The following is a 24,908-nucleotide window of genomic DNA, read 5'->3' on the forward strand; positions in this document are numbered from 1 at the left end:
AACTAGAGAAAGTCCTAGCACAGAAACGAAGACCCAACACAGCCAAAAATAAATAAATAAATAAATAAATAAATTTAATGAAAAAAAAGTGGCTGCTATCCAGGTCCCATCAGAAGTGCATTTTAGAGAAGTGTTATTTAAGGAAAGAGTGCTGAATGGACATTTGGTTCATCCACTCTGTATATTCTGAGTTGTTTCTGTTGCAGGTTAGATCTATGAAGCCAACTTCTTTGGAAAATGCAATGTGCCACCTGCATTTTATCAAGGACAATTTTTAAAAAGCAGATTGTTATATTTGAAAAACCATCAAGGACATTGCCATTAGGTCATTTAATGTCCCCATAAAATCTCACCATGAGAAATATCTTAGAATTTGTGTCAGAAAAAAAAATTTGGCTTCCCCCAAAGATTAGTAGACTACTTTTTTTCTGATTATAAAGATCTTTTCTTTTTTTTTTTTCTGACTGTTGGGAAGCTAAGTGCCAAATTTTGATACAGCAAACTCATGACAGCAACTCTGTGAGTCCTTCCTAAATAGGTTTTACATTAAAAACAAAATCTGTGCTGGAAAAAGACTGGATTTAAATACAAAATAGAGATAAAGCATTTGGCAAGCGCCTGTTTTATATCGTCGCTAAGCCATGCCCATTGAACCCCTTTTAATTTTATTTATTTCTCTCTTGATTAGAAAACATTGTGTGATGTGATCCTTATGGTCCAGGAAAGAAAGATACCTGCTCATCGTGTTGTCCTTGCTGCAGCAAGTCATTTTTTTAACTTAATGTTCACAAGTAAGTATCTTAAGATAAAACATAATATTTTTTCTATGAGAATTAGGTGGGGTCTAATTGAAAATATGCCATTTTTCCCAGTTTTAAAAGCAGTTAAGTTAAGGCCACAGAACAGTGAAGAGATTGAAGAGTGGTCATGGTGATGATTGATCAAAGGAAAACTGTCCTTTCATTGGCCCTAAAGGCCTGAAGTCTTTATTAATGGAGATATAGCTTCTGCTTGAATACTGGGTTTTTTTCTTAACCTCCGGTAGAAAGGCAAAGGAGCAGATAAGTCTTATGGCATTTTATCTAGCAAGTTAAACTAAATAAAAATGAAATATAACATATTATACTAGAAAGAACCCTAGTTTGGAGTTGAGAATTGGGTCCAGGTCCTGGTTCTACTTAGTACTGCTTGTGAGCTTGATCAGGTTATATAATATATCTGCCTCAAGTTTTCTCTTTAGTGCTCTGGCTACCTACCAGGGTTTTGGGGAAGAATGAGAGCTTTGCTAGTGAAAGCTGACTATATATATAATTGTCATTGTTCTTGTAGGTTTGTTCCAGTTACATCAGAGGCATTTTGCCTGTAACAATTTAAGAGAATGCAACCAAATTAATTTAGGAGTTGGGGAAATACTAAATGTAGTTTTATGTCTCTCTGTTCACTTTTTTTTTAGAAGTACACTAATTCACTAATTTCTTAAATTATTTTAAGGCACATGTCAAGTATGGAGAATTAATTTGCATTTATTATAGGAATGTGTTGGGCTTTCTGAGGTATTTTCTTTCAGAGAGGTCTCTGTCCTGTTATTTTTCTCCAACATTTAACACAGCCTAGAATGATCGGGTTCTTCAGTTAAACTCAGGGTAGTACCCATGCCATTTATGTTTCTTCTCTTTGTATTAGCTAACATGCTTGAATCAAAGTCCTTTGAAGTGGAACTCAAAGATGCTGAACCTGACATTATTGAACAACTTGTGGAATTCGCTTATACCGCTAGGTAAGTTAAGGATTGTTTCTGTTGTGGAGGAGTAAGGTCGGGATCTGCCATGACAAAGCGTTGTTGTAACAAATTGGTGTGCTCCAGAATCTTCAGAATGAAAAACTACACGGGTGGTAGGGGCGGGGTTTGAGGATCCTATGCCATACTAATTCAAGGGCTGAAAAGTTTAATTTTTTGTTTAATTTCAGGGGCTAGAAGGATACATTCTATGGTAGCATTATTTAAATAATAAATTGTAGAAAATTAACTTTCACTTTAACTTACTTACAGAATTTCTGTGAATAGCAACAATGTTCAGTCTTTGTTAGATGCAGCAAACCAGTACCAGATTGAACCTGTGAAGAAAATGTGTGTTGATTTTTTGAAAGAACAAGTTGATGCTTCAAATTGTCTTGGTAAGAAATGAGATTCCTATTTTTAAAAAAACCAAAAAACACCATTAATGTGTATTTTAATAAAGAAAAAAAGCATGGTTATAAGTGTCCTCATTTAATCTTTTTTTTTACTCTCATTTAATCTTAAAGACGTTGTCCACTACAAAATTTTCTAGTAATATATTTTATTTTATTTATTTATTTATTTTTAACATCTTTATTGGAGTATAATTTCTTTATAATGTTATGTTAGTTTCTGCTGTATAACAAAGTGAATCAGCTATATGTATACATATATCCCCATATCCCCTCCCTCTTGCATCTCCCTCCCACCCTCCCTATCCCACCGCTATAGGTGGTCACCTAGTAATATATTTTAAGAGGAGGTTAGGGAGATACATATTAACCTGGGCAGAAACAAGCCATAAAATACCGTATCAACATTTTCCACAATAAAAAATAGCCTCAGTAATGAGTTTTTGTGTGTTTAGGAAAAGGAGTAATGATTTACTTCAGAAATGACAGAATGATTCAGTATTAAAAAACCAAACATAATATACTATACTAACATGCTATAGGAAAAAAATACTTAAAATCATAGCAACAGATGCTGAAGGCACTTTTGTGTTTTCAGTACTCATTCCTAATGTTTAAAAAAAACTCTTAAACTAGAAATAAAATACCTAAGTTAACCTATATGTGTCTGAAACCTAAAGCTAATATTCTTTGCATGGAAACATGCTACTGTTCAGCTTCGTGCTGAAGATTTCCATCAATGTAGTCAATCAAAAAAATAAATAAGGTAACAATAAAAGATTCCTTATCAGGCATAATCAGAACAGTAGTTTGTTGGCTAATTTAAAATTTCATTAACGCAGTGAGTGGTTAAACAAGATTACATCTGTCATAAAGGTGTTATTTTAGTGTAACATAATAAGATACCAATCTGCCAATCTCTGACTGTAAGACCAAGTCTATGATTTGAATACTGATCCATTGTCTGTCTTTCCTAAATCACATCAATAATATATTATCTATGATTTTTTATTTTTATTTTCCTTAAAATGAATTGATAACTGAGCAAGACAGTCTGATTACAGAATCCCTCTAGAATTTTGCAGTGTTTTCCCAGATTTTATCAGTTGTCCTGGTTATGCTTAATTTGAGCTGTTTTCAAGTCTGTCATAAACCTTAGAATTAGTTTTCATAGAAGCAACTGCTTTCTTTTCACATTCATATTTTATTGATCTGCATGATATTTAATTGGGTTGCATAATTACAACAAATTCAACTGCCAAAAATTAGTTAAAAAACAAATACTGGTTCTTGGTGAAAATATCATTTCCCTGGTGGGAACATAAATGTTCAGATGTAGCAAAGTGTGAGCACGTAGCATGCCATGGCATTGGTCAGTGCATTTAGAAAATGGCAACTAGTCTGACAAGTCACTAGCAGGCATCAGTTATGAGAACCTTTATGGTTATAAATATGAAAGTGTCAAAACTATCTGAAGACAACATGAAGTTGAAACATGGAAAATCAAAGCTAATAAACTAAAAAAAATTTAACTGATGACTTTGAACGGAGGCCTCCCACAAATCATATACAGTAATCAGTGGTTTTATTTAGCAGAGGTTGGCAAACTTTTCCTATAAGGGCCAAATAGCAAATATTTTAGGCTTTGTGGGCCACGTGTCACGTGTGGTCCTTGTTGCTCCTCTTCCTACTTCTCCCTCTCCTGCTTCTCCTCTCCTTCCCCTCCCCCCCTTTTCTCCCCCACTCCCTCTTTTTTCACAACCCTTCAAAAATATGAAAAATGTTCTTAGCTGCTGACCCTACAGCTAGATGTGGGGTGGATTTGGCTCATGGACAGTATTTTGCAGACTCCTGATACAGAACATTAATAATCAGTTAGGGGGGATCTTCCCTCCTAAAGAGAAAATAAAATAGCTGAATGGAAAATATATGGGGTTTCTATGAAGAAAACTGTTAATTACATTGAAGATCATTAAAAAATGTAAGTGGAGATCTATGTCATGTTCCTAAGTGGAACTCCTCCATGTTGCAGAACAGGCAACTGTCCCTAACGTAATCCAAAAATTCAGCAATCCTAATTGAAGTCATATCAGGATTTTTAAAAAGTAGAATGTTATAAGCTTATTTTAAATTTATTTGCAAGAGAAAATGTTATACCAGTAGCCAAGAAAAGTTTGAAAAAACACTGAAGGGGGCCTGTCCTACATAGTACCAAATTCAGCCACACAGAAGAGAGTATATTTGCATAACAATAGACAAATCAATGGAAAAGAAAAGGATCCAGATTTATGAAATTTATTGTCTCATTTTCCTAGAGTCATACTTAATCTTTAATGTATATTTGTTTGTTTTTTAAGGTATTCATTTTTTATTCATTTATTTTCTTTCTGTGTTCAGGTATAAGTGTGCTAGCAGAGTGTCTAGACTGTCCTGAATTGAAAGCAACCGCAGATGACTTTATTCATCAGCATTTTACTGAAGTTTATAAAACTGATGAATTTCTACAACTTGATGTCAAGCGAGTTACACATCTCCTCAACCAGGACACTCTGACTGTGAGGGCAGAGGATCAGGTGACTAAATTGGCTTCTCACATTTTTCTTAGTAAAAATGTCCCTATGGATTTCTTATGCTTCATTTTTGGATATATGACAAAGAAAAGAATCATATTAGGAGAGAATGTGTTCTTTACACTAATTCCAAATTCTGTTTCATAGGAAAAATAAGTTTTGGATGCTTGTAGGGGCTGGCTCTTTGAGAGACAGGCCACTTGTAGAGATGCTATTGGGTCGGTAAAACAATGCCTCCCCCAAAGTTGTCCACATCCTAATCCCTGGAATCTGTGAATGTGTTACTTTACATAGCAGTTGAGACTCAGCAGATGTGGTTAAGGATCATGAGAGGAGGAGATTATTGGGTAGGTCCAATGTAATATTTAAGGGTGCTTAAATATGGAAGAGGGACGGAAGAGTCAGTGTCAGTGTGATGTGATATGAGATAGACTTGGTTGGCCATTGCTGGCTTTGAAGATAGAGGAAGGGCCACAAGCCAAGGAATGCAGATGGCTGCTAGATGTTAGAAAAAAGCAAGGAAATGGTTTCTCCTCTAGGCCTTCAGGCAGCCCTGCTGACACCTTGATTTTTTCCAGTGTGTGACCCATTTTGGACTCTGACCTCCAGAACTGTCAGATAAACAGTCAGAGGTGTAAGCTAGGTACAGGTGTTGGGAGCTGGATGGGGTAACACTTTGATATGCAGACATTCACTTAAGCCCTGTTTTCAGTTCCCCATCCTTCTCTGTATTTTAAGTCAATAAGTTTGTGATAATGTGTTACAGCAGCAATAGGAAACTAATAGAGGTACAGTAAGATCGCATGCTTTGAGTTACTTTTGTTCTAGAGATAAAAGGTTTGCACTGAGCCATATTCTTTCTCCCAGTCTTCATGGCCCATAGTATTAGTTTGCAAGTTGACAGGTTGGACCTGGAGAACCTGAGTAGGCATAAAGAAAAAACTCAGTTATATGATCAAAATTGACTGACTTATATATAGTATAGAAAGGGAAGAATAAGTAATTTTAGACTGAAGAAACCTGACAAACTTGATGAACACTACCTACAGGTTAATATCATCAGTGATACCATGTACCCTTGTGTAATGAGGATGGCATGTTACCTCTGTGTCTTCCTCCCAAGAAAACTGTAACCCCAGCCTAATCATGAGAAAAACATCAGACAGACCCAGATTGAGGGACAGTCTATAAAATACCTGATCAGAACTCAAAGCTGTCAAAAAGTCCTCAAAAACAAGGAGGGTCTGAGAAACAGTCATAGTCTAGAAGAGCCTAAGGTGACATAACCACTAAATGTAATGTGGTATCTTTTATGGGATTGTGGAACAGAAAAAGAACATTAGACAAAAACTAAAGGATTTTTTTTTTTTTTTACATATGGACCTTAGTTAATAATAATGTATCAGTATTGGTTCATTAGTTATGATAAGAGTTTCATACTAATGTACTATTTTAACAACTGAGTGCAGGGTGTATGGGAACTCTGCACTATCTTTGCAACTTTTCTGTAAATCAGAAAGTATTCCAATAAATAGTTTATTTAAAAAAACAGACCAATTCCCATAAAAAATTAACTGTCTCAGACTTAGGGCTTATTAACACCAACCCAAAATAACTAATGTAACTAACTCAAATGTGTGTGGTAGATGTATATGTATATGAAATAATGGGTTGGTATTCAGTGTATTTAAACTAGTGATTTATAAATCCAATTATGTTAATAAACTTGGGCTTGTTTGGTGCAGTTAAATGAATACTACCATATTATTTTGGAAAGCAATTCTTATGTAAATATCCTATAATTTATTTTTTATATATAGAATTATTATAAAGTTTCCATAAAGTAAATAAGTCTGTCAATTCATTATTCAGGAATAAAATCATAGATGACCTTCATATCTCTCGGGGTAGAGGGCCTCTGAGGAAATTAACCTGTTTTCCTGGTACCATGTGAACATATATTGAAACTATCATTGACCAATAGATATTTTTCAGTGGAAATGTACATCATATCTCCTTCCAAAAAGGAAGCTATGTTTTGTTTAAAAACAATTATAGATTCAACATCCTACCTGTCATTACATTACGTAGTAGTAATTAGTTTTAAAGAACATATTACCTAGAAGAATCACTAGGGCATTGTGTAAACTGTTCTGAAGTACAGATGGTGTTTGGGGATGAAAGCAAATATCTGGATAAAATATTGGGGATAAGAAGTTGTGTCTTCATGAGACTCTCCGCCTTCAACGTGAGAGCAAACATAGGTAATTGGAAGTGCTGCTGCCTTCTAAGAACTGTACTATGCTGTTTTTCTCCCCTTAGGTTTATGATGCTGCAGTCAGGTGGTTGAAATATGATGAACCTAACCGCCAGCCATTTATGGTTGACATCCTTGCTAAAGTCAGGTTTCCTCTTATATCAAAGAATTTCTTAAGTAAAACAGTACAAGCTGAACCACTTATTCAAGACAACCCTGAATGCCTTAAGATGGTGATAAGTAAGTTGCCTTAATATCCATTTATAACTTATCGTGTAGCCAGTTTCTCATGGGCTTAAAACCCTTCAGAATGGATCAGACTCGGTAGCCAGGGAGAAACGCTCAAGACTTTGCCCTTCTGGATAATTAATCTATTGGGGTTCTCAACTGTCTATCTGGAGGGAACTTAGCCTCAGCCCTTATTTTATAGGAACATGTGTGATAGAAGTTTAAAAATTACTTATGCTTTGTCTCCTTTTGTGTACAATAACTTTCATTCACTTTGGTTTTTGTGTTTCCTTTTTAAAATAATTTAGCCAAGTAGTGTACTGTGATCACATTTTCTTTCTTAAAGAAAAAGGTTTGTTTGTTGTGCCTGGAGCACATTTTTTGCCACATTTTTCTTTTCATTTACTTAATTTTTCTTGACTTGCAGGCTAAGTTCCAAACCCTCTGTAAAATGCCTCTTAATAAAATTGTCTGTACAATTAAACAATCTGTTGCTTTTATTTTTTGGAAACACATTTATAGAGCCTTCCTTCTGCCTATTCCAGTATGGAGTGTTTGCCCTTTAGGCTTAAGGCACAGTTCTTGTCCTGGGACTTCCCTTCTCTGCCATACTGGGATGTTCTGTCACTCCTTTCCTAAGATAGGTTCACTATCTTCCTCAACCCCAGGTCTTTACCTTTCTTAATTCTGTTTGATTGAACATATCCTTAAAAGGTTCCTGAGAAAGAATATATGATCAATAAATATTTGGAGATTTGACAAATCTCATACCTTTATTTTATCATAAAATGTTGAAAGATAGTTAACCTGGGTATAGAATTATGTTGAAAATCATAGGCATTCTCCATTATTTGCTAGCTTTCATTGTTGCTTTTGAGAAATCTGATGCCAGTTTATTTATTTATTTATTCTTCCTTGTAAGCATTTTAAATCTTTTTTTTTTTTTTAATCCCTGGTGTTTTGAAAGTTCACAATAATGTACCTTGGTGTGCATCTTTTCTGTTTTTTTTTTTCTTTTTTTTAAGTTATCATATTGGGTATTCTCTATCTTTTCAGCCACAGATTTCTCAGTTCTTTATTATTGATATTGTGTTTCTTTAGGCATTGAGTCTCTAATCTAAAGTCTCTCGTTATCCATCTTTGCCTCTTTGTTCTATCTTCTTGGAGATAGGCTTAATTTTTCCTTCAGCACTTTTTTTTCTTTTTTTTTGGCTGCACCGTGTGGCCTGCAGGATTGTAGTTCCCTGACAAGGGGTCGAACCTGTGCCCCCTGCAGTGGAATTTCAGAGTCTTGACCATTGGACCACCAGAGAAGTCCCATTAAATACAGTTATTTTATATTCTGTGTTTGATAATACCAATATCTGAAGTCTTTGAAGACCAAATGCTGCTGTTTTTTCATTGACTTATTCCTGGTGGCTTAATTCTTTGTGTTTTGTAATTTTGGATTGGGAGCTTATATATATATATATATATTTTTTAGTATTTGTTTATTTGGCTGCTTCGGGTCTTCCTTGCGGCGTGCAGGATCTTTAGTTGCGGTATGTGGGATCTAGTTCCCTGACCAGGGATCGAACCCGGGCCCCCTGCATTGGGAGTGCAAAGTCTTAGCCACTAGACCACCAGGAAAGTCCCGTGAGCTTATATTTGATCGATCTTAATCTCCAGAAATATTGGGAGGTGTGGTTTGTATTCCTCCAGGTTTTCCCTGTTTTCCTTAAGAGGAGAATAGTGTTTGCTTTTGCCAAGTGCCCTGGGCCACAACAATCCAGGACTACTTTGAATTTTTCTCGGCTTATGGGTTTCTAGACTTGTAGACAGGTAAATTCAAACTCAAACCTGTATGAGCTGTCATTATAAATTCTCAAAAGAGGGAGACTTTACCTCTGCCTGGAGGTGAAATTGAAATAGGCAGATTACTATTTTTCCTTTTTGCCATTAGACAGTTTTCTTAGCTTATCTTCATTAAAAGTATAACCAATACAGGTGATCCAGCTTTAGATAGAGCTCTCAGTTCCAACACTTGTGCAAATCCAAGACCTAATCTTATTTCCCTCATACAGCCAATAATATCAATTTCTAGGTTTCCAGTATTATCGAAAGCTCTCAGAGTAGCTCCAGGGTCTCTTAACACTCACTATTCTGGTGTTTAGTTCACTCTCCATTTTTGGCCCTCTGATCTTAGCTATACACTTAAAAGAATGTTTGTTTTATTCTTTCCAGCATTATAGTAATTTTGTAGCAGAAAGTTATTTCTGAAAGTCTCAACTGTCATACTGCTGTAAGTGGAAGTTCAGCTTGTTCTTTAAACAGGCATGAAATGTGTAGTGTATGACTGTGATATGCTGAGATAAGTATGCTCCTGCTAACTCTACCAGGCTTTTCTTGAGTTCCCATTCATCTTAAACCAAAAACCACATGGACAGTATCCACACATGGGATAGCAGTATAGGTTTCAATTAATATGTAATGAGCAAGAAAGCCTCTCCTAGAAGGTATTTAGAAACCTACTTTGAAACCTTAAGTTGTTTTTGGCATTCATCTGCACATTTCATTTAAGGTATCGCTGGTTTCAGACACAAAATTAAGGAAGGAAATAAAAGAGAAATGAGAACTTTCATTCCTGCCTAAGATACCCTTCTCAAGAGTGGCAATAAGTTTGAGTGTCCTGATTATTAAATAGTATCACTTGCCTGTTAATTTGGAAGTAAAGTAAAATTTCTGTCAGACTCATCACATAACTACTACCTAATAATATTGTTGTGGTTTTAGGTAAGTTGACCTAATAGTGTCTCCTAGTTTGGAAAAGTATTACAATATATCCATATAATGGAATGCTCTATATTTACTAAAAATATTTTAGATGAATATCTAATAATATAAAAATTTTTCATGAGTGGCAAAAGTATAAGACAGTGCATGCTGTAATACCTTTTGGTTACAGTTATGGTGTCAAGGGAAAAAAAAAGAGGGTATGAATCAAGGATATATCCTTGTGAATATCTACATTTAAGGGCTGGTAGACAAAGAACCGGGAAAGGAGAGTTCACCAAGCTACTTGAGCCACAGGCTGGTATCTTTTTTTTTTTTTTTTTAACATCTTTATTGGATTATAATTGCTTTACAATGGTGTGTTAGTTTCTGCTTTATAACAAAATGAATCAGCTATACATATACATATATCCCCATATCCCCTCCCTCTTGCGTCTCCCTCCCACCCTCCCTATCCCACCCCTCTAGGTGGTCACAAAGCACCAAGCTGATCTCCCTGTGCTATGCAGCTGCTTCCCACTAGCTATCTGTTTTACAATTGGTAGTATATATAAGTCCATGCCACTCTCTTACTTCATCCCAGCTTACCCTTCCCAGGCTGGTATCCTGATAACCAAGATGTAGGGAGTTTTAAGAAGTACAGCATAGGTTGCCACTAGTTTCTTGAAGTACAGGGATGTGAAAGAAAATCAGGCCAAGAAGATGCCTTTAGATTAGGACTTTCATCTTTTGGATTTCACAAGTTAATATCAGATTTTTTGTTATGCCTCTATTTGCAAACTCTGTGTTATATTTCTGGTTTCATTGGGTAGAGAGCTGCACCTGTTTGTTCATACATGGTGTAAGCTGTTGAAGATAAATTAGCCAGTCTCAGTGAAGTATTTAGTTCTTATGTGGATTCTGAATTGATTTAGAAACAGGATACCAGGATTATTCAAGAAATCCAAACAAGTGTGGGGATTAGACTCTTGAGCAGGAATCTTTGTTTTTTGTTACATTTTTTTCTTTTTCTTTTCCTTTTTTGTTTCGTCTTGTTCTAATAAAGAACTGTGAGTTCTAAAATTCCTTGACTAGGCACAAGCAGCTGAGACTCTTCCAGGCTTTGGAGCCTGGGTAGAGCTCAATGGAGGAAAGAAGGCCTCCCTTCTTCAGATCATCAGTTACCTTCCTATCATCTGATTTAGGGGCTGCCTTTTGAGAGAAGAAGAAAAAAGATGATAGGAATATAGAATAAAACTAAACTGAAAGAATTTACAACTAAAAGAAAACAAGTCATAAAAACAAAATGAAGAACACAGTCAAAACCATAACAAAGGGGCTTCCCTGGTGGTGCAGTGGTTAAGAATTTGCCTGCCAATGCAGGGGACATGGGTTTGAGCCCTGGTCTGGGAAGATCCCACATGCTGCGGAGCAATTAAGCCTGTGCACCACAACTACTGAGCCCGTGTGCCACAACTACTGAGCCCACGTGCCACAACTCCTGAAGCCTGCGCACCTAGAGCCTGTGCTCCGCAGCAATGAGAAGCCCGCACACCACAACGAAGAGTAGCCCCCCGCTCGCCACAACTAGAGAAAGCCTGCACGCAGCAACAAAGACCCAACACAGCCAAAAATAAATACATAAATTTATATTAAAAAAAAAACATAACAAAGGGTCAGACTAAGTTCTTATTCAAAATTTGCAAATGACAGTACCTGACTCTCAAAGGAATAACTCCCAAAGGAATAAGCCTAAGGAGCAAGGCGTTTCTCAGGGAAAGGTGCCAGAGAGTTTGTCCCCAGCCCTGTCCTGGGAGAGAAACAGCCCAGCAGTGAAGGAGTTTGTGCTTCCTCCAGGGTCGACATGGTTAGCCACAGTCAGCCACTTTTACCCAGTGGCCTGTTCCCTGGAACAGTTCCCTCCTGTTTCTCTCCTTCCCTGCTGCCTGTCTTCTCTTGTTGGGAGTATTGTGTTCATAGATTCCACAATACACCTCTGCCCTGTGTGGAGCCCTCACTAGAGCAGCGGCTCTCAAACCCCACAAGATCTGTTCAGGTGTAGTGTTCAATAATTCGGATTTCTAACACGTTTCCAAGTGATGCTGCTAGTCAGGGAACTATATACCTTAAGAACTACAGTCTTAGACCTAGAGTGGGAGAGGAGGGAATGAGGAGAAGTGGTTTGTATAATTGTAAAAAACAAACAAATGAAGAATATATGATAGAAACCGTATGTGGCCTGCAGAGCCTAAAATATTTGCTCTCTGGCCCTTTACAGAGGAAGTTTGCTGACCCCTGACCTAGAGCAGGCTGCTGAGCGTTCCAGCTGTTCTAATGCACAGTGCTTCTACTCATACCCTGAAATGGAAGGAGATGCTAGCAATATTGATACTGATTTTCATTCATTCACAACCTGTTTTCCAAACGTGTCTTCTCTATCTCTCTTATAAAGGCCCAACACAGCCTCATGAACAGAAGTGTTTTCTGCATGTATTGAGAATTGCTTACTTTATTTTATTTTTGGATCAGTAATACTGCACATCATCTACAATTCAAAAAGGTATAAAAGGGTATATGGTGAAAAGTAAGTCTCACTGGAGGTAACCATTATTATCTTGCATATCCTTCCAAAGGTAGTCTTGAGTTTGTGCATATACAGTAATTTACTGACATATACTTGTATAAATTATGTATAAAAATATATATGAATAAAGATATAAATTTTTTAAACAAATGGTATCACACTCTGTGTACTCTTTTACGTCTTGCTTTTTTTCTTTCTTTTTTTCCTTTTGGCTGCGCCACATGGCTTGTAGGATCTTAGTTCCCCGACCAGGGATGGAACCTGGGCCCTTGGCAGTGGAAGCCCTGAGTCCTAACCACTGGACCACCAGGAAATTTCCCATCTTGCTTTTTTTCATTCCACATTATTTCTTGGAAATCGTCCCATGTGTACATGTTACCCTTCTTCATGTTTCTCAACAGCCACATACAGTATTCCATTATGTGGATATACCGTAATTTTTAACCACTTGCCTGACAGTGAACTTTAGGTTGATAAAATCCTAAAGGGGGAATTACTGGCTAAAGGGTGTGTGCATTTGTAATTTTCACAGATCATCCTGTGCTGCCTTCCAGATAATTTGTACCCATCCACATCCCCACCAGCAGTGTAGGAGCATGCTGCTTCCTTTGTCATACCCTGTGTTCCAGATAGTTTGATCTTGTACAATCTGATGAGTGAGAAAGTATGATTTTAATTTGTATTTCTCTAACTAGAGCAGTTGAGCATCTCTTCATATGTTTGAGAGTTATTTGTAATTAGTTCTTTTTCTGTGAACTTTGTTCAGATTATTAATCTAATTTTCTGTTAGTTGATTGTCTTAATATTATTAAGAATATCCTTAGGTCTTTTATATGATTTATAAATACTTTCCTAGTTTGTCATTGTCTTTTGATTTTGTTTTTTCTTTTTTGCCATGAAGTAGTTTAACTTAAAATTTTATGTAGTTCTGAATACTTTTTTCATAGTTTCTGTGTTATTTGTCTTTTCTTAGGCTTCCTCGTTCTGGGCCTATTTTTTTTTTAACTATCCGATTTTTCCTATAGTTCGTTTGTGAGGTTTTTTACATTTTAAAATATTCTATTGATTTGGAATTTGCTTTAGAGTAAAATATGAGGTAGCGGTACAAATATTTTCTCCATATCATTGTCTAACATCATTTATTGAACAATCTACCTTTCCCACGCTGATTTGAAATGACGTCTTAAAAGTTTTTAACTGTTGAGTGTCCCCTGACTTGACAAAATTAAGGAATTGCTTGAAGGAAAAGGGTCATGTTAGATCACAATAGTTCTGAATCCTCACTGCATTTTAGAATCGTCTAAGCAGTAAGTACTTCTCAAAGTTTTATGTGCGTCTGATTTACCTTAGGATTTTGTTAAATATGTGGATTCTGATTCAGTAGGTCTGGGATTCAGTATTTCTAACAAGCTCCCAGGTGCTGAAGCTGCTGATCTTTTAACCACATTTAAGTGGCGATACCAGTGCCTCAGCCCTACCACCAGAGATTTTGATTTAACTGGCCTGTGGTAGGGCCCAGGTATAGATAGTTTCTGAGATTTTCTAGGTGATTCTAATGTACAGTGAAGATTGAGAACAGCTGGGTTGGGAGATCTGCATTTCAATAATTAGTATTATGGCAGCTGTTGCTTGAAAAGCCAGATAATTCCCTGGTATTTTAGTAAGTAGGTGGGACAATCTTAGCATTAATGGTGATGGCTGAGAATAATAAATTGATTAGGACTCAGATGATTATACATTTCTCCTGCCTCTTCTCCCTCAGTCTTTCCTTAAATGCTATAGAGGGATGATTAAAAAAAAAAAAAAAAAAACAGTTCCAGAAATAAAAACACTATTTTGTTCGGATATTTCCTTTTCAAAGTATTAAAGTGCCTGAAGTTCTTGAAGAGTTGCCATGTATTTTTCTACAGGTGGAATGAGGTATCATCTCCTGTCTCCAGAGGATCGAGAAGAACTGGTAGAAGGCACAAGGCCCAGAAGAAAGAAACATGACTACCGCATAGCGCTATTTGGAGGCTCCCAACCACAGTCTTGTAGATATTTTAACCCAAAGGTAACTAATTTTTATTCTTGTTTTTGTTTTTAAAAGCACTGAGCACATAGACACGCACCTACCACCAGTAGTAATAACTCATATAGGAGATGTTATAGTTTATGGTGTTCTTTCATAGACCTTACAAGATACATAGTTATCACCTTCATTTTACAAATAAGGAAACTGAGGGTTAGTCAGATTTCAAATGTTTCCATGATTGCTCTGGAGTGCTACATGGTAACCATTATCAAAGAAAACGGGAAACAGTTCTAGCTTCTTTTGTTAGGAGGTCCTTGCATTCATTACAGCTCCTTGCTTTCCTTATGTGCGATTTTCATTGAAAATCTGCTTCTAGAGCTATGTGGGTTGTTTTTTTTTCCCCTTAGTAATTATGTTTGAATATAAAATAATACACAGTCATTCTAGAAAATGTGGAAAATCTAGACCATCGTGAAGAAAAAAAGAAAATTACCTTTAATCCAATCATCTAAAAAAATATAAACTTATTTATTTTTGGCTGTGTTGGGTCTTCGTTGCTGCACACGGGCTTTCTCTAGTTGCAGCGAGCGGGGTCTACTCTTCGTTGCGGTGCGCGGGCTTCTCATTGCGGTGCGTTCTCTTGTTGCGGAGCACGGGCTCTAGGCACGCAGGCTCAGTAGTTGTGATGCGTGGGTTCAGTAGTTGTAGCTCGTGGGCTCTAGAGCTCAGGCTCAGTAGTTGTGGCGCATGGGCTTAGTTGCTCCACGCCATGTGGGATCTTCCCAGACCAGGGCTCAAACCCGTGTCCCTTGCATTAGTAGGCGGATTCTTAACCACTGCGTCACCAGGGAAGCCCCAACCATCTAGAAATTATTACCAATTTTAATGTGTTTTCCATTATGTGTTATGCCAGTTGGACAGCAGAGCCTGAGTCAAAGGTCTAGGAACACAATTTTTAAAAATAGGTTATGAGAAAATGCACTCATATTTCTACCCCTTGTTTCTTAGAACTGTGTTTTTTGGCTGTGGGGGAGATAATACCATATTTTGCTGTTACTACATGTATTGCCCAAGCAGAGCAGATACCATAATCCTAAAAGATAACACCCCGACCTTGCAAGGTGGTACCCATAACCGATGTTGAATCTTAGCGCTTAATGGTCTCTTTCAACATCTCACAGGCCCATTTTTTGTTGATGATAGATAACCTGGTGAGTCCAGAGCATCCTTTTTACATCAGGATACTTCTGATACTTCTTTCTCTGAGATGTGGGTCCTTGGAGGCTTTCTGTGTAATACTGCAGTGGTGATATACAAGGCATTTATAAAAACACATATGATGGTGTTGTCAAGAGTGCGAAAGACAGCAAAGGCCAATCCAAATCTAGAGTAAGTATCAGTTCCAATGAGGACAGAGCTTTGTCCCTTCAACAATGGAAGGGTTCCAGTGTAGTTAGCTTGGTGTTAGGTAACTAACTGGTTCCTTCAAGGTGTGATAACAAATCAAGTTCTTAGAATCGGTCAATATCGCCAACAAAGTGGGTGCTAGCCAGTAGTGGACAGCCACATTGGCCTCAGGGAGGGAAAGTCCATCAGCTTCTGTAGCCACTGACTTATGCAGTTACTGCATGCATATCTATCACTGCCACTGGAGTCACTCATAAGCCCACTGAGCAAGCATCGGATTGGGGAGGAAAGATATAGATGCCATCCCGTCCACATGATTATTAAGAGGCTTTGCTGCAGTTGTGGGCACTCTGGTAAGAATTCATGTGGGACCCAAATTTGTTTCCTTTCTGGAGTGCGTTCTACATTATCCTTCCTCAGATCTCCTTGTCAGCAGTCTTTCGTGCTTGCTTATTTTAAGTCTGTATCCATCTGGGAAAACCATTAGTCACCATCCGAGAATGGATAAAAACTGACCTGAGGCTTTCTCTACTGAAAGGTATAATGGACATTAAAAGGAACTGCTTGAAAATCTGCCATATCAGGATATGTCTCTTCTGTATTATCCTTCAGTACCATTCCTGAAGGGAGTATAATGCTTAAGCAGTCCACTTTTGGCTAGTAGTATCACAAATGAACCAAGCTCAGGTCTCTCAATTTTGTCAGCTGATCTGTAGGGACCACCTCCATGAAGACATAACCCTGGGTGAGGGAGAAGGCCTACTGACTAAGGGTTGTGATTATCCCATTTGGGTATTCTGTGCCTTTGGGACCTCCATATGCCCAGTTTTATGTTTAAATACTAGATCATGGGTTGAAAGCATGCTATTTGTGATTTGGTAGGTCAGGGAAAACTGTTCAAAATGGGTTAATGATATGGTCACCTGGTGTCCCTTGGTGTCAGACATTTGCTGTCTGTCAGACCCTAGCAGCCAGCCAGGAGCTATTTACTGAAAAAATGGTACCTGCTTAAAGTAGGTTGGCCTTGCTCCAGAATCCCACAGGTGTGCTCTCTGGTCATATTGAGACATGCCTGAAGTTACATGCAGCATCTCAATCAGCATCCCAATGCCCTAGGATCACAGGATAGCCTGAGCAGCTGAGCCGTATGATTATAGCCTGTCCCACTTAGAAAGTTTACCCAGTAAAAGTATAAATGTAGGACACCCAAACACAGGATATGTGTCACCTGTAAAATGTTAGAAGATGGTTGGGGCAGCAAGCTGTCCTTCCCTTCCAAGGGGCTATGCCAACATGCTGTAGATCAGGGCTTGCCAAACTTTTTCTATACAAGACCAAAGAATATTTTTAGCTTTTTAGGCTACACATTCTCTGCCATAACTGCTCAACTCTGATGCTGTAGCAGGAAAGCAGCCATAGATAATACATAAACAAGTGGGCGTGGCTGTATTCCAACCAGATTTTTTTTTTTAAACAGTGTGATGAGGTTTTTTTTTTTTTAATTAGTTTATTTATTTATTTGTTTTTGGCTATGTTGCGTCTTCGATGCTGTGCACAAGCTTACTCTGGCTGCGGCGAGCGGGGGCTACCCTTCGTTGCGGTGCGCAGGCTTCTCATTGCGGTGGCTTCTCTTGTTGCAGAGCACAGGATCTAGGCGCACAGGCTTCAGTAGTTGTGGCACGCGGGCTCAGTAGTTGTGGCTTGCGGGCTCTAGAGCGCAGGCTCATTTGTGGCGCACGGGCTTAGTTGCTTAGCGGCATGTGGGATCTTCCTGGACCAGGGATCGAACCTGTGTCCCCTGCATTGGCAGGCGGATTCTTAACCACTGCGCCACCAGGGAAGTCCCTCCAATCAAATTTTACTTACAGAAACAATCATTGGGTTGGATTTAGCCTGCAAGCCATAGTTTGCCAACCCCTGCTGCAGACCTGTGGACATCTAGGGACTCTGAAGTGACCAACACTGTACTCTAGGATAACTTCTGTCCTGTGAAGCACTTGTCTCACCAAGACATACGGGATCCTTTCCATTTTCTGTTCAGTTCTGTTTCTTGAACTGATCAGTATTACAGGCATCAATATAGGAGACCTTTGGCAAGGTGAGATAGACCAGGGCTCCTGCAGCTGAGATTATAGCAGAGTTAGAGTCTAGAGATCTTGAGGTCAGACTATGAAATTATTTTATTTTCCCTGCCAGTTGAAATTCCATGTAATGATCTGGGTAAATAGTAACAGAAATACACATTAGCCAGAGTGTTAACTACAGACCAAGTTTTAGTTAATCTGGTCCAGTAAGGAGACCACATCTGGCCCTGCTACAATAGTTAGAGTCACCAGTGTGAGTCATATAACTCATAGAGTATATATGCTGCCAGATATCAAAAAGACCTCCAAGGAAAGAGTATCAGGTTAGATTGGTTAAATACCATCATATTTGGACTGTCCCTGTGGGCTGCTCCCAGGTCATATATCTATCTCTGGTCCATTCCTCCATCTCCAATATATAGGCTGATTTTTTACTAAAGACATCTAGCTTCCTTTCTTAGTAGAAGACTGAGTGACTGGCAGGTACCATGAGGTTTCATGGCCTGTGCAATACAGTTCAATAAGCACAATGTCAGTGTGCTTAACAGGTTGATACACCTACACATCTGTTTCATACCAGGTAAGTTTTAAAACTACTAACATTTCAGTGGCTATTTAATTTCACTGTTTTTTAATTTTTCAGGATCCTTTTGAGTCAACAGCAGGAAATTTGTAAATAAACTTTTTTTTTCCCAAGGAAAATCTGAAGTCATAGGAGCTTAATTAAATCTGTAAACCACAGCTTTCAGCTGTTGATAATAGTTACACCCCTGTTGTTTCCCAAAGCCTAACTTTGGTGTTGATTTTGACAGTTAAAAGGCAGTTAAAGTATGTTTTGGTAGAAAATACTTTATCTTAAAGTAGATGTCTATTCTGATGTACAGGGGGACAAGGAGAATCCTGATTTCATTTGGGAGACAGCACTGTTTTTAGAATAAGGCAAATATGGAATGACTACTAGCACTTTGTTTTTGGTCTGTAGTTGTAACACTTCCCTTAATTTTTTTTTTTAAATTGGACAGATGAAAAAAAAAAAGATGGATATTCTGCACGAGCCTGGAAATGAGACTGTAACTTCAGAATTCTCATTTGATGTCTTACTTTGCTCTTATAAATGGCACGTTCCTAGTGCTCTTTTGTATACTCAGTCACAAGTTTTTAGACTTCCAGTGGAAAAATTTAAATAACTGAGGATATAACTACCAATAAAAACATCCTCATTCCATCAGTTATTACTTTATTCCCTAACGCTGACACCATTAGAATCCCATTACAATATTTATTAAATATTTCTATTAGAAGTACCAACCTCTCCTTTCTTTCTGCTGAAAACTTCATCTTGAAAATATTCACTATTTACTATTATTTATAATATTTTAATATAAGTTGGTTGTCTTTATTATTTCTAATATTAAAACAATTGGGGGCTTCCCTGGTGGCGCAGTGGTTGAGAGTCTGCCTGCCGGTGCAGGGGACGTGGGTTCGAGCCCTGGTCTGGGAGGATCCCACATGCCGCGGAGCGGCTAGGCCCGTGAGCCACAACTACTGAGCCTGCGCGTCTGGAGCTTGTGCTCCGCAACAAGAGAGGCCGTGATAGTGAGAGGCCCGCGCACCGCGATGAAGAGTGGCGCCCGCTTGCCACAACTAGAGAAAGCCCTCACACAGAAACGAAGACCCAATGCAGCCATAAATAAATAAATAAATATTAATTAATTAATTAATTAAACATCATTTAAAAAAAAAAAAAAAAAAAACAATTGGGAAGGCTGATTTCATTATAAGTTATTATTATTTACCTTGAATCTCCCAAGGTGAACATTATTTCATTATTTAAGTAGACTGCTTAATAATAAGTACTGTATAGGAATTGTTTTAAAATTCTTGAACTTAATATTTTCAGAGATGCTAAAATGGTTTTAACTGTCATTAAACGGAACCCATTGATGTGTGTCCTGTACCAACCCAAAATGATTATTTTCACTGAATTAATCTCCTTCAAAGAGACAATTTAAGCAGTACTACTTAATTGAATTATCTAGCATTAAGCCAACATCCCTATAAACTATTATCTTTAGATATTCCTTGGATATTGCTCATGAGAGGTGGCAAATATTTGTATTAACTGCTGACTGAAAAATGATAAGAAAGAAAATCTTAACATTTTTTCTAGTAGATAAGTAGATAAAGGATAAAGAAATCTTGGGTTGCTATATTGAATTGAAATGATACTCTTCTTGTCAGGGTCCTTTCATGAAGCCTGCTGAGTCTCCCCTTCCCCACCTGTACCTGTTTTTAAAGTTTTCAAGTGCTTATTGATTACTAAAAGAGTTTTTTTCTGAATCCAGTGCTCTGTTCTCTTAGAATTGGTGTTCTCAAATTGTAGTATGGGAACGTTTTATGATATTGATGCCAAATAAAAGTTGACTTAATTGACCAGATTATTTGGACTATTCTTGTCAGTGAAATCATCAGCTTTGAGGGCTTAAAACTTTGTAGGGGTCTTGGCTCACCACCTTCATATGGTGGAGAGATAGGAGACTATGGGACTTCCCTGGTGGTGCAGTGGTTAAGAATCTGCCTGCCAATACAGGTTCGATCCCTGGTCCGGGAAGATCCCACATGCCACGGAGCAGCTAAACCCGTGTGCCACAATTGCTAAGCCCACGTGCCGCAACTACTGAAGCCCGAGCACCTGGAGCCCGTGCTCTGCAACAGGAGAAGCCACCACAGTGAAGAGTAGCCCCTGCTCGCCGCAAATAGAGAAAGCCTGTGGCCAGCAACAAAGACCCAACGCAACCAAAAAAAAAAAAAAAAAAGGAGACTATGCTCTAGAGAAAAAGGGATTCTGCATATTCCCTGGCAAAACCAAACAAGGAGTAAGACCAGCAGAGTGAGGACTAGACCCTGTAACCCTGTAAATTGCAAAGGCAGAAAACCATATGGTGCCATATTTTGTGGAACCATCAGTTTCTTCTCCTCTTCTCCTGAGTACCTTCTTCTTTTTTTTTTTTTTTTTTTTTTTTTTTTTTTGGTCTCACCGCGGGGGCTTGTGGGATTTTAGTTCCCCGACCAGGGATTGAACCCAGGCCCTTGGCAATGAGAGCACAGAGTCCTAACCACTGGACCGCCAGGGAAGTCCCTCTTAGTACCTTTTCCTACTTAAAACTCTGAAGTAGACTCATCACTGAGCTTAGTGTCTGGCCCAATGTGGGTAGTCAAGTTTGTGAGGATGAATGAACCGGTATAACTTTATATAATATTTCATAAGCAATTTTGTCAGTTGGTTTTATAGGACTGGATTTAAATATAGGTGGACCCTAAATCAAAAGAAGTGAAGTTACTTTCAACACAAAACACATTTTCCTCTTGGAAATATTGTTTACTAAAGGTATCACAGTGCCTTTTCTCACAGTATCATAGCTACCTTCCCTCTTAAACAGGCCTTCACTAAGGAGACAGTCCTACACTGTCATCAGGGTGGAAACTGGCAGTTATACGTTGCATGTGATTTTAAAAGACCTGTGTGTAAAAGAAGTGTAAACCTTATAGGAAAATGGTGTTACATTAAAAAATTAATGAAGCTTTTGTAAGAGTGCATCAGTAGTGTTTGTCACCAGCAAAAGAGTGTTGTAGGAGCAGTATACTGGAGTCAAAGAGTGAGTGTTGCTAAAATGATCAGGGGCACCTGTAAGAACAAAATATCCAAAATGGACAGCAGTAATCCCAGGTGGTTTGGACCTATAGCTGTGTCCCACAGGGACTGATGTTGCTGGAATGCAAGTGTGGGCCAACATGGGTATCCCTTAATCTTCCTTAGTGGTCAGTATAACAGGCGCCGGTGGTAAAAATCAGTGTTCTTTGCCGCTTATGCACAATAAGTATTCCTCATACCTGTTTGTTTGCAGGCAGTTTGGTTAGACAGGTGGTCCTCACATTCAAGTAAAAGAGATTGGAACACATTCTGAGGTAAATTCTCAGTAGAGTGCCTTCCTAGAATGTCTTCCAAAATAGGAATACTGAGAGCCTCTGTTTTGTTTTGTTTTCAAGCATCTCCATAACACACTTTTGTAGTTTTGTTGTAAAGTCAACCTCACAGCCCTTGTACCCTACAAAGGTGCAGTACCTGAAGTTCCCACCTTCAGGGATCAGTTTCCTTTTGTGTTTAGTCACTGTGCCTGCAAAAAACCCCAGTGAAAATATGACTCACCAAGAGAGGGATGACTTCAGACTCTCTGTAAGCCACAGCCAGCCATAATTATTATAAATTAACAGATCAGTCCCCTTAAAGGACAGAGAGGGCAGAAACAAAGCTGTAGGTATTTGATTGAGGGCCACAGGTGGGAAGGGATAAGGAGACTAGGGATGATAAATCTGTGTGGTGGTGTTTTAAAGGACTCTTGTCATCCTGGAATTAGCTGGAGGGTAGTGGCTACATAAATGCAGGGCTAGTGGGTAAGAGGCTGAGGGAAATCACCAGGGAATGAAATAAATATTTACTATACCATGTCATTCAAAAATTACTGTTGGCCACCTTTGGTAATTGTTCATATGATGACCCAAAGGCACAGTAAGATCTTTTATCCTAGAAGTAGTAAATCATGTTCAGATAGGCTTCTTGTGATATTCTTTGAACATTGGTGATTCAGTATAAGAGAAAGCTAACTTCAGTTGCTATAAACAATAGCAGATTGTACCATAGCATACTGTACAGTTAGCTGGTTATAAACTGCAGTTTGAACAAATATTTTGTCATATATTACCAGTATGACAGTTCATCTAGAATTTGAAATTTTGGGGTTGGACTGCAGCAGGGATTATGAAGGAGTCAAACGCAAAGTGTATGAGATGTATACAAGCTTGAAGCAATTAGAGAACACAGAGGCTGAGGTTGGTGAAGCTGCCCCTGAATGTAACCAATTAAAAGTCCCGGTATGGGATAGGTAATGACAGCCTTGGTGGTCTGAAAAGAAGAGATTCCCCTGGGTTGAATTTGTCCATGGAAGCTTCATGGAAGTTTTCTTTTTTTTTTTTTTTTAAATATTAGATATATGTCCCCCAAACTCAATGCATTTTTTTAAATTAATTTATTTATGGCTGTGTTGGGTCTTAGTTTCTGTGCGAGGGCTTTCTCCAGTTGCGGCAAGCGGGGGCCACTCTTCATCGCAGTGCGCGGGCCTCTCACTATCGTGGCCTCTCTTGTTGCGGAGCACAGGCTCCAGACGCGCAGGCTCAGTAATTGTGGCTCACGGGCCTAGTTGCTCCGCGGCATGTGGGATCTTCCCAGACCAGGGCTCGAACCCGTGTCCCCTGCATTGGCAGGCAGATTCTCAACCACTGCGCCACCAGGGAAGCCCCATGGAAGTTTTCTTGAGGGACACTTACTGGTAGAGTTTAGATAGGAAGAAAGAGAAAGAAAAGAATATATTGAGTCCTAAGTATGAATATATCTTTTTGGTTTGATAAGTATGAGTATTAAAAGTTTTCATAAAATGCATACAAAGTATTATTTAACTGAATGGAGTCTAACTTTTTGCTTTAAAAAAAAAAGAATTTAGATATAGGTGGAAGAACTGAAGGACTGACCCATTGGTCTTTTTTCTTTTGTGAGACCTTTTTTTTGGTCCCTTGTCTTGTCTTCCTTCCTCCCTCCTTCCCTCCTTCCTTTATTTCTAAAAGAAAGCAGCTGTTTTGTAGAAGGAGCATTTCAAGTCTAGGTATAGGAACTTAGGCAAGTCAGCCTTTCTGAACTTCAGTTTTCTGGTCTATTAACAGAAGGTTTAAATCTTAGGATTTGCGTGAATATCAATTATGTTCATTTGACTCTTTGATCTTCATTCACTGAGTCTCTTTCTCCCTGCCATCCTTAAGTTTTTCTCATTTTCCCATATTTAAATGTAAAAAGGCTTACCATCTCCATTTTGTTTTTTTCTTCCCCCTGCCTAACTCTTCCAAACCCCCTGACTGGGTGCATTATCTCCTATACTCCACACATCTGAGACAGAGTTGATGTTTGTCCCATTGGTGAGAACGTTTTATTAAATGGATATGTTACTGCATTTTGAGATTTGAGATAATCATTTAAAGTATAATATGCCTTCCTGTGCCAAAATAAAAAATTACACGTCAAAGTTCATCTAAAGGCAAATCTTGTCATTGAGATGTCTGGCAAGGTGCTAGCGCACAGATGCTCCCCTGCTATTTCATGTATTTTTTACTGAAAGGACAAGAGCTGATACTGAGCATAATATTCATATGAGGTTTCACTTTTGAACTGAGTTTCATCTCACTTAAATTTCTGAGTAGATTTGAGTTGTGTGTCTTGGTGGTATGGTTTTAGTTTGAGAGTGGAGTGGGGAGAACATTTTGTGACTTTATAAAACAGTAGTGATTCTTAATTAGTAATTCCCTTTTAGCTGGTGTCTGGCCTCACTTCCCACTCCTTGCTAGTTTTAACTGATCAGTAGCTGGGAACTGCCCGTTGATATGTTCACTGTTCCTGAGTTTATCTAGCAGCTTACAGTAGCACAGTCACGTCCTGCCCACCCACTGCCAACTGTGGAAGCCTTTTTTCTAGCTGTGATGCTATGTTTTATGAAGAACTTAAGTTACAAGAGTATTTTCTTCCAATGGCTGATTATTAAATCCCTTTCTGGACTTTGGGAGGTTAATGTGTTTACAGAAATATCTGTGTGATCCCATTGAAAATGAGTGCATTTCAAAGTGGGTACAGCCTAGGAATAAGCACAATCAAGTGTTCACTTCTGAAAAACTAGAGTGCCCTAATAGTGTGCTATTTGGAAGGAAGGCAAAGACTGTTTCTGAT

General features: G+C 38.3%; 1 protein-coding gene across 6 annotated transcripts in view; it reads left to right on the forward strand.

Moving 5' to 3' along the window:
• KLHL7 (kelch like family member 7) overlaps positions 1 to 24,908 on the forward strand; it is a 57,027-nt gene that overhangs the window by 18,927 nt on the left and 13,192 nt on the right. For all 6 annotated transcript variants that reach the window (XM_036863454.1, XM_036863451.1, XM_036863449.1 and 3 more), the window contains 6 exons: positions 689 to 791; positions 1,684 to 1,777; positions 2,051 to 2,175; positions 4,588 to 4,763; positions 7,083 to 7,257; positions 14,491 to 14,633. In XM_036863454.1, coding sequence (XP_036719349.1) covers positions 713 to 791; positions 1,684 to 1,777; positions 2,051 to 2,175; positions 4,588 to 4,763; positions 7,083 to 7,257; positions 14,491 to 14,633 — 792 coding nt within the window. In that variant the 5' untranslated portion in view covers positions 689 to 712. The remainder of the gene's footprint in view (positions 1 to 688; positions 792 to 1,683; positions 1,778 to 2,050; positions 2,176 to 4,587; positions 4,764 to 7,082; positions 7,258 to 14,490; positions 14,634 to 24,908) is intronic.

The sequence above is a fragment of the Balaenoptera musculus genome, chromosome 9, assembly GCF_009873245.2.
Source record: "Balaenoptera musculus isolate JJ_BM4_2016_0621 chromosome 9, mBalMus1.pri.v3, whole genome shotgun sequence".
NCBI lineage: Eukaryota > Metazoa > Chordata > Mammalia > Artiodactyla > Balaenopteridae > Balaenoptera > Balaenoptera musculus.